Source organism: Vidua macroura, chromosome 8 (genome assembly GCF_024509145.1).
Source record: "Vidua macroura isolate BioBank_ID:100142 chromosome 8, ASM2450914v1, whole genome shotgun sequence".
Classification (NCBI taxonomy): Eukaryota; Metazoa; Chordata; class Aves; order Passeriformes; family Viduidae; genus Vidua; species Vidua macroura.
The window spans coordinates 13,823,181-13,837,728 of record NC_071578.1 but is presented as its reverse complement, the minus strand read 5'-3'; the positions used below and the strand labels follow the sequence as shown (position 1 = coordinate 13,837,728).

At 41.7% G+C, this 14,548-nt stretch overlaps 1 protein-coding gene across 4 annotated transcripts in view; it reads left to right on the top strand.

The window, feature by feature from the left end:
- The window catches only part of ARMH3 (armadillo like helical domain containing 3), a 123,627-nt gene that overhangs the window by 38,771 nt on the left and 70,308 nt on the right, over nt 1-14,548 (top strand). For all 4 annotated transcript variants that reach the window (XM_053983309.1, XM_053983306.1, XM_053983308.1 and 1 more), the window contains exons 20-22: nt 667-755; nt 13,507-13,589; nt 14,076-14,202. In XM_053983309.1, coding sequence (XP_053839284.1) covers nt 667-755; nt 13,507-13,589; nt 14,076-14,202 — 299 coding nt within the window. The remainder of the gene's footprint in view (nt 1-666; nt 756-13,506; nt 13,590-14,075; nt 14,203-14,548) is intronic.

The following is a 14,548-nucleotide window of genomic DNA, read 5'->3' as shown; positions in this document are numbered from 1 at the left end:
GAACACTACGTGCTATAGAGACCTACAGGATTTGGAGACTTGACAAGTGCACTACTTGTATTTTGGGGGATTCCCAAGCTTGCATGTATATTGTATGAACATTCCAAAGCTCATACTTAAATTGTTTTTTTTAAGGAGACTGGAAAATTTGATAGAAATACATTTCTTTTATTTTTTAACATAATTAAACTGTACACCTCAGTCAAACTAAATTCTGTAGTTTTTCTGACACCCTCATTTCCTTTAGTCTCATCACTGGGGCCAGAGAAATGGAGAAGCTCCATTGTGTCCAAATTTTACAATAGCTTGTAGTATCTCAGATAAATGGAGTCTGCAAGTTAAGTAACTCATTTTGTAGAGTTTATGAGGCCCTTAGGTTACGGTAGCAGAGAGTGAAAAGTATTTCTTGAACAGCAAACATGCATTTGTGGTCAGTCCGATCCTCTTGAGTGTAAACTGGCGTACAGGCCCCTTTTTTCATTTTGTCAGATTCTTTATTTGTGAGCATTGATTCCTCTTAGGAGGCCAAAGTCACAACTCCCATCCTCTTCTGATAGTCTTTGAATTTGTCTATTTCCCTGCTGCTGATTTCAGCAATTTTTCCAGGCTTGCTGTAGAATTGTGGGAAGATGCAATGTCATTAATCCTTTGCCCTCTCTTTTCCAGACGGTGCATTCAGATTGTGCACAAGCTGCTGTGCTATCAGAAGAAATGCAGAGTGAGGCTCCATTACACTTGGAGGGAGCTCTGGTCAGGTACTTGGCCTCTGCAGAGACAGTCAAATAGGAAAAGCCTACAGTGGTGGTGGTTTTGTGGCCGTGACTGCTTGTTCCATTGCTGCAGGTTTGAAAAGGAAACAGCAGTTCTGTTAAAGGATCTTTATGTTGCTCCTTAGTTGCTACATGCAAATTGCCTCCTTTGGAAAGCCAGTTCATTATCATAATGGTAGCTAATTTACTTTCTTGTCTTCCGTGCTCACTATGGTATCCAAATATCTTTGTTTTTCTGTTCCATTACCTGAATCTCTCTTTACTTGATTGGAGAAAATGGAGTAATGTTTTATGGAGTAGTGTTTCTCTCTCAGATCTTTGTGAATAGAAAGGAGGTAGGCTCTTGGGTAAAGGGAGATGGACCTTGCTTTTCCTTTTACTGCAAGAGATGCTCACACGCAGAATAGTGTATACAGCTCCTGGAGAGCAGCCTTGAAATGTCAGTGTGAGGGAAGAGAGGCTTTTAACTCTGACCTTTGAGTTGATGGTAGATAATCTGGTTCATGCCACTTACATCCCAAGATAGATAAATAAGTATTGTGGAGTCTGACATAATCTAGTGGACAGCTTTGTAGGACTCTTACATGATGCAGTCATTGTGTGGGAGGTCTGGGGAAGGGAGTAGCAGAATGGATGATGAGACCTAACAGGCGTCTTTGGTGGATATGGTTTGTGCTTCAGTTCTTACCTAGCAAGCAGTGAAGTAGCTCAGACAGGAAAGTACAGTTAATCCCCTTGCTGTTGTGGCTTAAACAAGAGCTTTATGAAAATTCAAGGGAACACGGCCCTAATTGTGTACTCCTGGAGCTGTGCTTGAGACCTAGGATCAGCGACTTGCCTGGTGTAATGCAACTCCCATCAGAAATTTGAGAGGATGGCTTTTGAAAGAGGCAGTGATCAGTGGTTTGTGAAGCTGTTCTCAATTGGCACTGAGTACTTCCCTTCAGTAGCCTTGGCCAGCTGAGATGTAGCTACTGAGAAGTGAACCAACAACCTGAGTCATTTTCAGTTACTGAATTTTCACCTTGTGTGACATGTGGCCCATTCAGACTTTCTAAATGATCCCTGCAGAAGGTGAAGTGGGTGCCTCTAATTAAGGGATTAGCAGTTCCTTTTCAGTTTTCCTCAGAATAGAGCCCCTAGAGGCACGGCTGTAGTGTAGTGCCAGTTCAGGAGATGAGTGTGTACAATGTGGATGTCTGTTGTGAATGGAAATTGCATCTGATGATGTGTGTGATATCTTCCAGCAGTTACAGTGAACCAGAGCCATTTCTATTTGGCCAGGCTGGCCTGGGTCTTTTCTATGCATTGGCAGAATTGAAGTTGGAAATATAGCACCTTTTGCTTGAAAATATTGTTCCACAGTTCAGGGAGCACACTCGTAGGCATCTTTAAATCCTTAACTTTCCCTCTTTTAGGGAAGGAGAAAAAAATTAACATACTCACTACACACTGAGATTCAGCATCTTGGGATATTCTTGTTAGCTGTCTTGAATTAGGTGGTGTTTATATAGACCTTTGGAAACATAAAGTGCCTTAGAAGTATTAAGTACTGCACATGCTTTGAAAGCAAAGCAGTAATATAAAAACACTTGGGTTGGTCAGGTTTCTGTGAAGGAACTGAAACATTGGCACATCTGATGCAGCTGAAGGGCTCCATGCTTACGATAGATTTTTGTGTATTTTAGGTGATCCTCTTCTGGGAGTAAACTACCATAGAATGTTTCAAAATTATTATTTTTTTTAATAGGATGTTGAGGTCAAGAGAGAGAGATTCTTCTGTAGCTGCTTAAGTGGTTTATGCAGGCTGGAAGACCCTGGGTGAAATGGTGCAGGTCCTGGCTGCTCCAGGTGTGCTTCTAGAATGCTATTTAAGTTGCAGAATAAATGCTAATTGCCTGCCCTGTCTTGAGATCTGTTTCATACTTAACTCTTACCCTGTCAAGGCTGCTCTTTGATTACCCAGAATGCTGCTGCCTTTGATGTGAAAGAATGTCTCTTTCTGTGGTCTTGATCTATGTGACATACAATTCCAAACCAGAGCACAAGACTTCTGAAATAATTTCTGTCTCTCATATGACCATCAGGCTTTTATTTTGGATTGAAGAATTAGCTATCACTGCTGGATGAACAGCTAAAAGGGAGCAGCTATTCACTGTAAGGTCTGAGATACCAGGTTGCCCCATCAGGTGTGCTTTACAGAAGCTCTTCAAGCCCACACTTGTCTTCTGGAATGACAAAGTGTGTGATGACTTCAGCAATGTCCCTATGGTGCAGTGTGGATAATAGCAGTGGAGGCCCCCCAACAGAGCTGAGTGGAACAAAGCAGCTGGAGGGAATTTGTGTAAGGAAGTATTGAAAGAAATAGAGAGAGTTCTACCTGGCACATAAAAGGAGGAGAGTTTTTTCAGGCAGAAAACTGAGTGGGAGAAGACAAAGGGACTACTGGGGGTAGGTGGTCGGTATCGGGTGCGGAGGAGCTGAGATAAAGGTTGGAGGTGGAAGCAGTAGCTGTGTATGGAGCCTTCTGTTCACTTGCCAGTTCTAATGTTAGCTAATCTCTAATTAAGGAAAGCCACTTGGGTGTCATCTGATGGACTGATGCTCTTCCTTTGTGGATGCTTTGTCTTCAGTATGGAAGGCCAGAAGCACTTAGAGAGCTTCTGCATTTATTCTGTTTGATTTTAATTTGCAGTGATGGCAGAGAAAAGCAGTGCAGCCAGGTGCTTTGGCATCTCTCAGGACACGTATCATGCCGTTTATGCAGTCTGTAATACTTTATACTTTTTTGGATATGCCACTATTTGGCACATTGTTTCCATATGATTTTATTTCTGTTGAACTTTCCTCTGCAACATTTGAGCTTAAAGAAGAACAATATTGTTACAGTCTTTGGATGTGATCCAGCCTGAGCTTCTCTATTAGAATAATTTTTTCACATTAAGTTAAGGGACCAGGGCAATGGCACTCAAAGCAGTATAAATCTCTGGCTGTGCTAATCAGATGACCAAGAATGTTTAGGTGACAGAGAAAGATGCAGGGATTTGAGAGCTGGAAACAGGATTGACAGAAAGGAAAATCTGTGGGTGGCAACAGTAGTATGTAGAAGCTGGTTCTAGCTAAAAGCAGTGTGAAAATAAATATCAGATCACTAGTGGAGCAAAATTCTGGAACATCTTAAAAAGAGGGCTGGAGAGTGAAAAGCAACTGTAATCTGCTTAACCTATGAAAGTGATTGGCAAAGGCATTTACTGCTAGGTAGATCAGACATTCAGATCAAGAAATATCTGCTGATCTTGGTTCTTTTTAGTAGCCCTTTTCAGCAGCCTGTTCACTTCTGTTCCACCAGTGGTTAGTGTGCAGCTCTTCCCTATGAGTGCTAAAGAAAATCTTCAGGTTTTTCACCACTGACAATGTACCATTGATGGTATTAGCCTGGAAATTTGGCCAAGGTCAGAAACTCTAAGTGGACTCTATTGACCTGTTTGCTTGCAGACATTTTGGCCAACTGGAAGTCTCCTGGACTGTTATGCCAGGTACCTTATTCTATTTAAACATTGATTAATTGAATGTCAAATGTAAGGTACTTCCTAGAGCCATTTAGGAAACTTTTGGGAACAGCCAGTTCACTGGTCTCAGAAACAGCCTGTTATGCCCAATGTTCTTGGGCTGGTTTGTACAGCACTTGAATGATGGACAATGCTGTATGTGTTGTTGTTGCTGTCAAGCATGTATGAGCTATGCCAGAAGAGTTTTCATGAGTCACTTAAGCTTTTTATATAAAAAGACCTCATTTCTTCAACTCCTCCCACTTCAAAATTAGCAATGCTTGAGCAATTCACGCTGAGCTTAGGGGATGCAGGTAACTTCTTTGCAGTTGCTATGGTTTGCTTTATGCAAAAGCTGTGTTTAAAGAAACAGAAAAGCAATACTAATAAAGACTTCTAATAGCAAGAGTAGAGCCTAAAAAATCTGAATTATATTAATGGTGAAATAGCTATTTATTGGGGTAGTTGAATGCAAAGTAGGATTAACAGTGAGTACTGCTATTAGTAAGTGTTGAGGATCAGTTTTCAAATTGTTTTAAGATAAGGCTGTAGTTCCTTATCTGGTAGTTTAGTTAATTTGGTAGATGCAGAATGCACTGTTAAAATAAGGGTGCTTCAAATACGTACACCATCAAGAAATTAATTTTTCTCCTTTTTCATGTTAGGGTTATCAAAGCAGACTTCTACAATGCTACTAGACAAAATACACTTTTTTTTCCCCTTTTTGTACACTCTTCAGATCTTTTTGTCAGGTTCTGTATTTATAACAAGGATAGTACTGCATTCAAAAAATTTTTGGGTGCATACTAAAAATGTGAAAGGTTCCTCTGTGGAAGATTTTCAAATAAAGAAGCAATTTTTTTATGAGAGAGAATCTCCCGCCAGACTTTCAGTATATAGTGAAAGTATATATAATACTGCCCTTATGCAGTACATATTTAAAATTGTATGGCTCAATCACTTTGCTTTATTATTTTATGACTGAAATGTTGATTACTGAGAGTGTGTTAGCTGTGTCAGTTGTGGTTCTACAACTGTTGATCAGGTCTGCCTCAACCCTCTGATTTATGTTGCTGAACAGACTGGAAATCAGGTGATGTTGTATTTTCACTCCATCTCTAATCCAGCTGTCACTGTCACTTTCTGCAGCAGCTATCTGGCAAGGGAAGCTTATCATCTTGCAGCTCTTGTGGAGACAGGATTCACACACTGGTGTACTAGACAGTTGAGTTCAGTGGCAAAGTTCCTGGTCACTAGATGCCATAAGAGTTTGGACGACCGTAGAGCTGCTTGGTCAATTAGCAAATTACTTAGTTTCTCACACAAACTAAAGGCTGTAACTGTTGTGTGCCATGGAATACATACCAGGAGTCTGCAGCCCTTAGGGGGTCCTGTTTTCTTTATTATAGGAGTGTTGGTGCTTGTGGTATGTGGTACTGTGTTGGCCCAAGCTGGGTTCAGGAATGCTATTGTTAATCCTGTCATCCATTTCACAGTATGATATATCTATCATTCTGAAGGAATTCAGGAAAGGATTGAAATGGAAAGATGGTTTTATGAAATAATTTTTGTTTATAGTTGTGGTATGTGTTGTGGGTTGATATTCATTGATTTGTTTAATTTGTACTCCTGGCAGAACTCCATGTTACCCCAAAGAAAACTCCAGTCCCATCTTAGAAAGCTCACTCACAGGCAGCAAGATGGGAAGGTCAGAAGGAAGACTGCAAATGTCTGCTTGTAGTATTCTGCTGTCATTCTCAGCTGGTGGGACAATGTCATGCTCACCTTTCCACATTACCTCCTTCAACCAAAGCTAGAATATTTTCATGGGAACACTCCAGGGCATTTAGTGAAATGCCCTGGTATTAAACTCTTAAAGAAGATAGTGTAAGAAATGCAGAAACTCAGTGGCTTTCTTGTAAAGGAGGATGTTCTAAATTCCCTATATGGGTCATTTTTAGGAAGCATCTGCTTTTACTTAATTCTAGTTTACCTTTACTTTATGTTGACATATTTTAATACTGATGAGAAAGAGTTTGACCTTGATAGCTAGTGAACAGAAAAAGAATAGTTGTGGCTGTTACTGATCACCTGGTGAGATGAGGGTGGGAATTTCTCAACATAGCCTTGCTCAGATAAGCACAAATGGAGTTTAGTCATTTGCATGGATAAAAGTCTGGCAACCTTTTGGTCATCCTGCCTCAGCCTGGCAGGTCTCATCCAGATACGTTGCTCTGTCATGTTTTAAATAAAGCTAGCAAATACTGGAGAACTTGATTGTGGATCACTAACAGTTTGCAGATCACAGTGACCTAGTGGAAATAGTGTGATAATTTCTCCTGGGAAATGGTCCCATTGATGATAGAAGTGTTACAGTCGCTGTTCAAAGCTGATTCTTTATCTGCAGGGGGGATTGCGGCACTCAGAATGCAGTCATTTATCCTGTGCCCCTTTTTGTGTTCAAGCAGCATCACTCCTGGGTTCCTTACCTTGCAGTCTTTCCATGTTCTCACACAACATTTTTTCTCTTTCTCCAGATTTGCCTCCTTTTCTGTTTTAAAACCTGAGGCAAAAATGTGCAACGTTAACTCCCAAGACTACTGTTTAACAGTGTGAACCTACACTGTCAGATAAAACAGAATTGAGCTCAGTACTACCCTTTCCTCTGAAGAGGGATGAAGCTTGTGGGTGTGTGCTTTTTAAAAAAATATTTATTTATTTATTTGTAAGAAAAAAGCATATTGTTCATCTGAGCTTTAGCCGAAGTTGGAAAATTTGTGTTATTTCTTACTGCTTACTGGATTGCCATCTAGCAGCATTGCTCTGGCATCAGCAATCAGCATTTCCATTAAGCTTGCAATTTCACACTGTTGGCTCCATTTAGGTGGGAACAGTGAGTACCAGGGATGGGGGCTATATAAAGAGAGTGAAGGGTTGGAAGTGAAGTAGCCTGCTCGACTGATCCTGGGAGTGATGGCTTGTGCCAGCATGTGCTCCAGCCCTCTGGCAAGCTGTTGATTCTCATTAAGAAAACAGCCTGCTTTCATGGATGTACCCTTGAGAGCGAGTCATGGGGAAAAGAGAGGACAGCTGTAGAGTGCTGGTGATGGGGAGCCTGCCAGTTGCCAGCTGCTTTTTGCCACAGAGCTGTGGTGGCTGGGAGGAGGAACTCAGCACTGCCTGTGGCAGCAAGAGGGAGGGTAGAGGAGTGTCCAGGCAGGTGATTGTTACAGCAGGGAGCAGGGGGAAGGAGCTGGAGCATGTTGACTTGGGATGTTGACAGAGCTTTTATTGCTTCCTCTGCTCCCCTGAGATGGGACTGCAGCATTGGTGCAAGAGTCTTTTGTTTTAGTGCTGTGGTTGATTGACAGGAAGCTGCAAGTGCTGTCCTTGAGTAATTGCTTCACTTGTCCAAGGGTGCTGGGATAGTTTGTGCCTCAGGGAGTTCTGGTGTGTTAGTTAGTAATAGCAATGTAACTATTTCTCTGACAGGATTCCTATTCCTACAACTCTATCTGGAAAATACCTCTGTTGGTTCTTTCCTGTCAAACCCAATCTGTACATTCTTATCTCCTGCAGAGTTTGTTTTTATCACTGTTCCTTCTGAGTGCCTGCCAAAGCTGAATATGGCCAGATCTGCCCCTTCCTAACACTTAGGTCATCTCAGAATGTCATATTTGAGCCTTTTGCTTCCCTAAATCTGAATTACCTTTCAGGTATAGCGTTTTTCTAGAGGTGATTACTCTGTTCTGGGGTCTCTTCTCCTCATAGCTGCACAGTGGGCTGTATGGTTATCCTAGCTTAGCCCTTGTGACTTCCAGTCAGGAACAAGAGAGTGGACTGGTCTGTGGTTATGGTATTGTCATGTTGTGAGAATCTGCTTTTTCCTCATTCTGTTCTGTAATTTCCTCTCATTTAGGGGACTCATGCTGAATTTTAGAATCTGGAAGAACATATTAGAAAGCATTGTTTGGCCTATTTTTCAACAAGTGTTTGATGCAGACCATTTAGAGACAGAACATTAAGTGTAGGTGGACCTTTGATCTGGCTGGGTACAGCCAGGGCTTGTGGTGTTGCTCTGTTTATACTTCCAGTGCTGTTGCAGACAGAATGCTCCTGTTTTCTCTTGTATGTTGGAAGAACTGAAGCACAGAAAGACCAGTGCTGCTGGTCTATTCTTATTCTGGTCTATTCTAATCCACTCTATTCTTAGTTGCAGCCTTAGTTGCACTAGGCCTTAACCAGATCTGGCTTACCTTGTGCTACAGTGAGTAGTGTGGACCTTGTCTTGGCAGTATCTACATGTGAACAGGGTGACTGTAGGAGGTGCAGGGTGGTTACTGTGCTGCTGTGAAGCACTTGTAGGCAGATGACTTCTCTGCAGCATGGACGTGTTGCCCAGATGTCATGATCAGCTGCCTTCTAGTGATAGATGGGTGGGGATCCTTCTAAGGGGGTTGTGATTTGAGACACTGGAAGGAGGACATTGAATACACTGTTGGTTCAATGGTAACTTCTAGAGGGAAGGGGAAAGTCACTGTTCTTCCCTGTGTGCCCTGAAAGTTGAAGGGTAGAAAATTGGAGACTTTTAATAGAGCACTGGATCCTGTTAATGGATGTTATACTGCAGCTGAGGAGCCCTCACATCTCTCTCTCCCTTGCTCCTTTCTTGAGGGCCATTATATGTACCATTAGAAGATTCTTGACCTGTAAGCACAGCAGATACAGTGACAGAGGCCTCCGTGCTGTGCTCAACCCATCCGAGCTCTCATTGATGAGTGTTTCAGAGCTTTTCTCTTCTGCTTCATTGTGCAATAACACATCAGAGCCTTCTGATGCTCCTGGCAGAGTCTGTGCTACATTCTGACTTGCCCAGGGGATAATATTACTACTTTTTTCCCCCCGTTTTCTCTTGGCCTACCTCCATGGTCCTGTTGCATTACACATTACACATGATCCAAACAGAGAACACTGAGACACTAAATAAAAAAAAAAAAACTTTGTGTGAATCCAAATTCACCTGGGGCACAAAATATACTTCTGTTTGAAATAAGGCTTACAGGGAGAGAAGGTAAGTCTGCTATGTGAATAGGAATAGGGGAAGGAGAGAGTGAAGGGCAATTGTAACAGGAATTACCTCCTTCCTGGTAGAAGAAAAGGAGAGATGGTGGCTGCCCACAGTCTGCTCACAGAGGACTGGCTTGAGGGAGGGCAGCAAATAACTGAGCAGGCGTGTACTGTTGCTCCTTAGCAGACAGAGTGGCTACAGAAGCTGATAAGGGAAAGTGTCTTCAAAAGCAGCTGTGCAGCAAAAGAGCTAAGAGGTTCTTTCACTGTAGTCATTTCAGTTTAAAAAGTAGGGAGGATATGTATGATGTCACTTTTCATCCTTTTGCTATAATAATCCTTTGGAGAGAAAATTGTCTAAGAGCCAACCTGCTATATACCACTTTTCACATACAGCCTGTCACATGGCTCTGTGTCCACTCAGCATGCTTGTCTGCTTGGGTTTGAGGCTCTGAACATAGGTGTCCAAAGCTGTGTTCTCTTCTTGTTGATTTAAGAAGCGTAGCCCATGTGCTCAGCTCAGGTCACTTACATGAACATACTGGTGGCTGCTTGTTTAGTTACAGCCTTCTCCCTTTATTACTAAAGAAGTCCTACTGACACTGTTGTATTGTGAAATTATGGATGTTCAAAACTCACCACAGTGGGTGTTTCAGGTCCTGCTAATGAATGCCAAGAACAGGGAGGAAAAAAAGGCTCTAGAGGGTACTGCAAAAATGGTGCTGTTTTCCAGTTAATGTTGAAATAGATCTCATACCCAAACCATCCATTGCTGTTAAATCCTGGAGCATAATTTGGGATAAGGTGGCTGAGCCCAAGCAAGGAACACATTTGTGTCTGCCTGTGCAGCTGGGAGACTGAATTGCTCCTCTACTGGGGAAAAAAAAAAAAGATAATTTGTTGGCTAGTGTGAGAGGGCAGCCCGCAGGTGGGGTGTGAGAGGCAAACAGTTGATTGCAGCAGTGAAAATGTGGCACATCTGGTTTGGCTTCAGATTGTTTAGGAATAGAGCCATCAGTGCTCTGTTGGAGCTCAAGGGCAGAGGGGTGTTCAGTCAGTTGGACTTTCCTCTAAAGGTTTATTTTGTGTGTGTAATTGTTGCTGAAGGCATATGAAGCCAGATCTAAAAGTTGCTAGTTCTGAAAACTTCAGGGCATAGCTGTCCTAATTTTCAGTGCAGGGTCTGCCTTACAAACAACTACAGAGACACGGCAAAGGGGTTTAAAGGTTCCACAGTGTTTGTGGTCCTTAGAGACACTTGAGTAGAGGCTGCTGCAGAATGTGCTAGCATGGAAAAAGATTGGTTGCTCCTTTAGCATTGATGTAGTGTATATCCCAGTGAGGAACACTGCAACTTTTTTAGGAATGTGTGGTTTCCTAACAGTTGATAAATTTTTCAGTGCAGGGCACACAGTGACTGTAAACCTTTGATGGGTTAGTTCTTCTGACCAGGCTCTGAGCCCAGCACTCAGTTTCTTCTTCATGTGAAGCATGTCCCCCCCCCTTTCTAGTTCTTAGGGAAGGAACAGCACAGATAGTTTTGAGTAGGCTATGATTCAGTGCAATTCAGGTATAAATACTGATTTCAAGCAGAGGTAATCTCTTGTCTTCTTTCTAACTAACACAGGAAAATTAAACATAGATTCATCACAATGGCTGAAACAAACTTAGGGATAGAACAGACAAAGTTCTCCTTCAAGTGTTGTCACCAATATAGAGCAGTACAAGTGCTTCAGGGTGGTCTATGAGAAGTACTGCAGCGAGCAGTTGTAGAGTGCTTGTTCTCGTCATTTAGTAGGTGCTTGTGCTCTGAACAAATACACTTGTTCTTTTAAAAATAGTTTCTCCTCATCACGGACAGCTTTCATGTTCACTGTTTTTGGATGTTCGGTGGTGGCTTCTTGTCATGCTATGCCGTGACCTGCTGACAAAGGCCATTCAGCAGGGCTCTTGTGGGAGAGTAAGAGGCAAAGAAATGAAGATGAGGCTTCTCACCACTTGTCATAGGAAATCCAGAGCTCTGCTACTTTGCTTCCACAAACCCAAGCTGCTGGTAATTGAACAGCAGCACCTGGTCGTGAGCTGTGGCCCTGTGGACTTTGTCGCTGGGAAAGAGGTAAAACCAAGCTTGTAACCACAAGATGGAGAAATGGCCAATGAGCTGCTGTGACAGAGATGCAGGGCAGCTGTCTGCAGTCCAAGGCACTGACTGCGGGAGACTCTTTTGCTGTGGAGGTTTGGTTACCTTGGCAACCTGTTTTTAGCTGGATCTTTGCTCCGGTGGAGAGCCCATCTGTACCTGCTACTTTGTTTTGAAGTGTTTGTTTTGCAGGAAAATAACTGACAGGGGTATTTTCAGAGCTGTGTTATTGTGGAATCCAGGCTCTGGTTTTGGCTGATGGAATTTGTCTGATGATGGGGTGATGATGGTATGGAGAGTTATGTGACTGGATTGAAAAGGTGTTAATGTGTCTGCTTCATGAGGTGAGCTGCTGACATGGAAGGGAGAAATGCTATTGCTGATGGTTAATCCTGCAGTGGCTCTGAAAGATACATCACTTGCTTGTCTGGAGTTTGCAGAGAATTTTGTTCATTCCTGGTTTTCAGTTCATCATCAGCCACCTGCTGGAAGATTAGATGGAAGTAGCTTCTGCCTGTGATGAGTAAATACCCACCTTGGGGCTGCAGGCTTCCCTTTTGGTGTGCATATACAAACTTGTGATACTCATGGTGAACTTGTACTATTGTAAAGTAGAGGTTGCAGGACTGCATTTGGAATTGGGCAGTTTTGTTTAATTCAAGATCTGACTGGTGTGTTCACATGGTTTTGCTGTAGGTTTTTTGATTTTACCTTTTGTGAATACTTTGTAATCTTGAAGGGGATGAGTATCTAAATTCTGCCCATACCTCATTCCTGTTCCCTGTGCTTTGTCTCTTCTTCTTTCATAGGCTGTACCTTAGGCTGAACGGTCTTTTCTGCATTCACTGTGGAGTTCTCCCAAACCACAGTTTATTTTCTCACCAGTTACTGGATAGTGTGTGACACTTGTGTAATGGTGAGGGAAAAATGGATTAACAAGTTCTACTTGTGCCTGTAAGAAACAGGAGTAATGCCTGGTATTGTTCTGTTGGATGAAGTTACTAATTAGTAGACAATTAAGAAACTTTTTAAAAAGATGTGTACAGTGTTCCAACGTTGACTTTTCAGGATTTCTTAATTCAGATGTTTTAAGTCTTGAAATGTGTTGACTTCAGAGCAGAGAGTACATTAAGAACCCCTTCTAGTCAGGCATCAGCTTTCACTTCTGAACAGCTATAATGCAGAAGAAACTAGTTTTCTGAAAATTTCAACAACTAGGGAAAAAAAAGAAGATAAGAAACTTTACATTTTATTCAAGTGCCGGAATGCAGTTGTTTATTGTAAAGTCTGTTTGATTAAAGCATTTTTAGCCAACCTTTTTGTTAATTACCACTGCTACTAACTGATACTGGGTGGTTACAGCAGAAGCTTTTGTTGTTTTATTATTTAAGACAAGTGTGAACCAGATCTGTAATCTTTATGGCACAGCCCCAGATAACTGACACAATAAAGCACTACATCCTTCTTTTTACCAGTGCAGCAGCACTGACACAGAGCTACAGAAAAGCTGTGCTGTGGGGGTTTTCTTACCTTTTTTATTTTTTATAACTGTGTGTATCAACAAGAGTGACAGTTTGGGGCTGACTGTGCATACATCATCTTGGTGATATATGAAGCAGAAACGAGACAGTTGGATTCTCCAACCCCAAAGCTCGCTCCAGGATCTAGCAGATAGAAAAATCTTGCACTGACTGAGTTAAGAAGAGACATACCTTGAGCCTGAGTAGATTTGATTGGGAAGTCAGTGAAGGAGAATAAATGTAGGAAGGCAAAATGGCTGTCACTTAGCTGTTTGGCAGGGTATTTTAGCAACAAAAAGCACCGCCAAACCCTACATATAAATTGATATATTTCTGAGATGAATAGCTGGCATTTAGTTAAATTTACACTAGATAATGTAAATGCATCTGTATATAAGTGACTTGTTGAGAATGGCTTTGCTTTTTACAGTATTTAAAAAATACTTATTATTTTCTCCTAGCTTTGATCAACTTGTTGAAGTTCCTCATGTCTAATGAGACTGTGTTGCTGGCCAAGCACAACATCTTCACCCTTGCTCTTATGGTGAGCATCTTTACCCTTGCACAAATACTCTTAATTTTATTGTGAATTAATATTAGGAAGGAATTGTAATGCTGAAAGGACTCCAGAAAGGACTTCTGGCCTGTTAAGGAGATGTCAGAACAAGGCCATGAAGCAGAGGAATATCATGTTTGGATTCATTAGGTGTTTGGAAAGGGGCAGTGCTTTGACTCACTATAGGGTTGGCTTATTGAAATAAAGAAGTCTGTGTGAGGAAAGGCCTAGTTTAATTTTCCAGATTTGTTAATTTTTTTTTTTTTGTTCTGTGGTCCTTTGTATAAAAAATAGAAACGTGTTTCTAGATAAAACAGTATTTAAGCTTCTTGTCTGTCTCTTTGGTACTATAAGGAAAACCTGCTGCAACTGCAAGCTGTTCCTTTGAAGGTTTTGGACACAATGTGTACTGCTTCTGTTGCAGAATAGATTTGGGATAAATGTTCCTGTTGCAACTTCTTTTCACTTGTATAGGTTGTGAACCTGTTCAACATGTTCATCACTTACGGAGACACATTTCTGCCCACTCCCAGCAGCTATGATGAGCTGTATTATGAAATCATTCGCATGCACCAGAATTTTGACAACCTTTATTCTATGGGTGAGTACCTCCTGACTCGTCAGGACTGCTGCTGCCTGGAAGTGAGGCTGATGGAAGAGGGATGTTTGTGTCAAGTGTTTCCTGTCTACCTGCTACTGATGTGTGCTGTGCTGGGTGAACATGTTTTGTGTACTAAGGCATGTTGGTAAATTAAGAATTGAGAGAGGGATAAACTTATTAAAAGGATAAGGTTTTTTTAATGTCACAAAAAAATACGACCAGGCTCCTTGCCCCTCCCTCTGTCACTTAATGTTGGAAATATAAATTTGTCACAATGGCGTATGTGGTACTTAATGCATTTTGTGTAGTTTTCCTCTGTTACATTTTACAATTTCAAGTCAAGAAG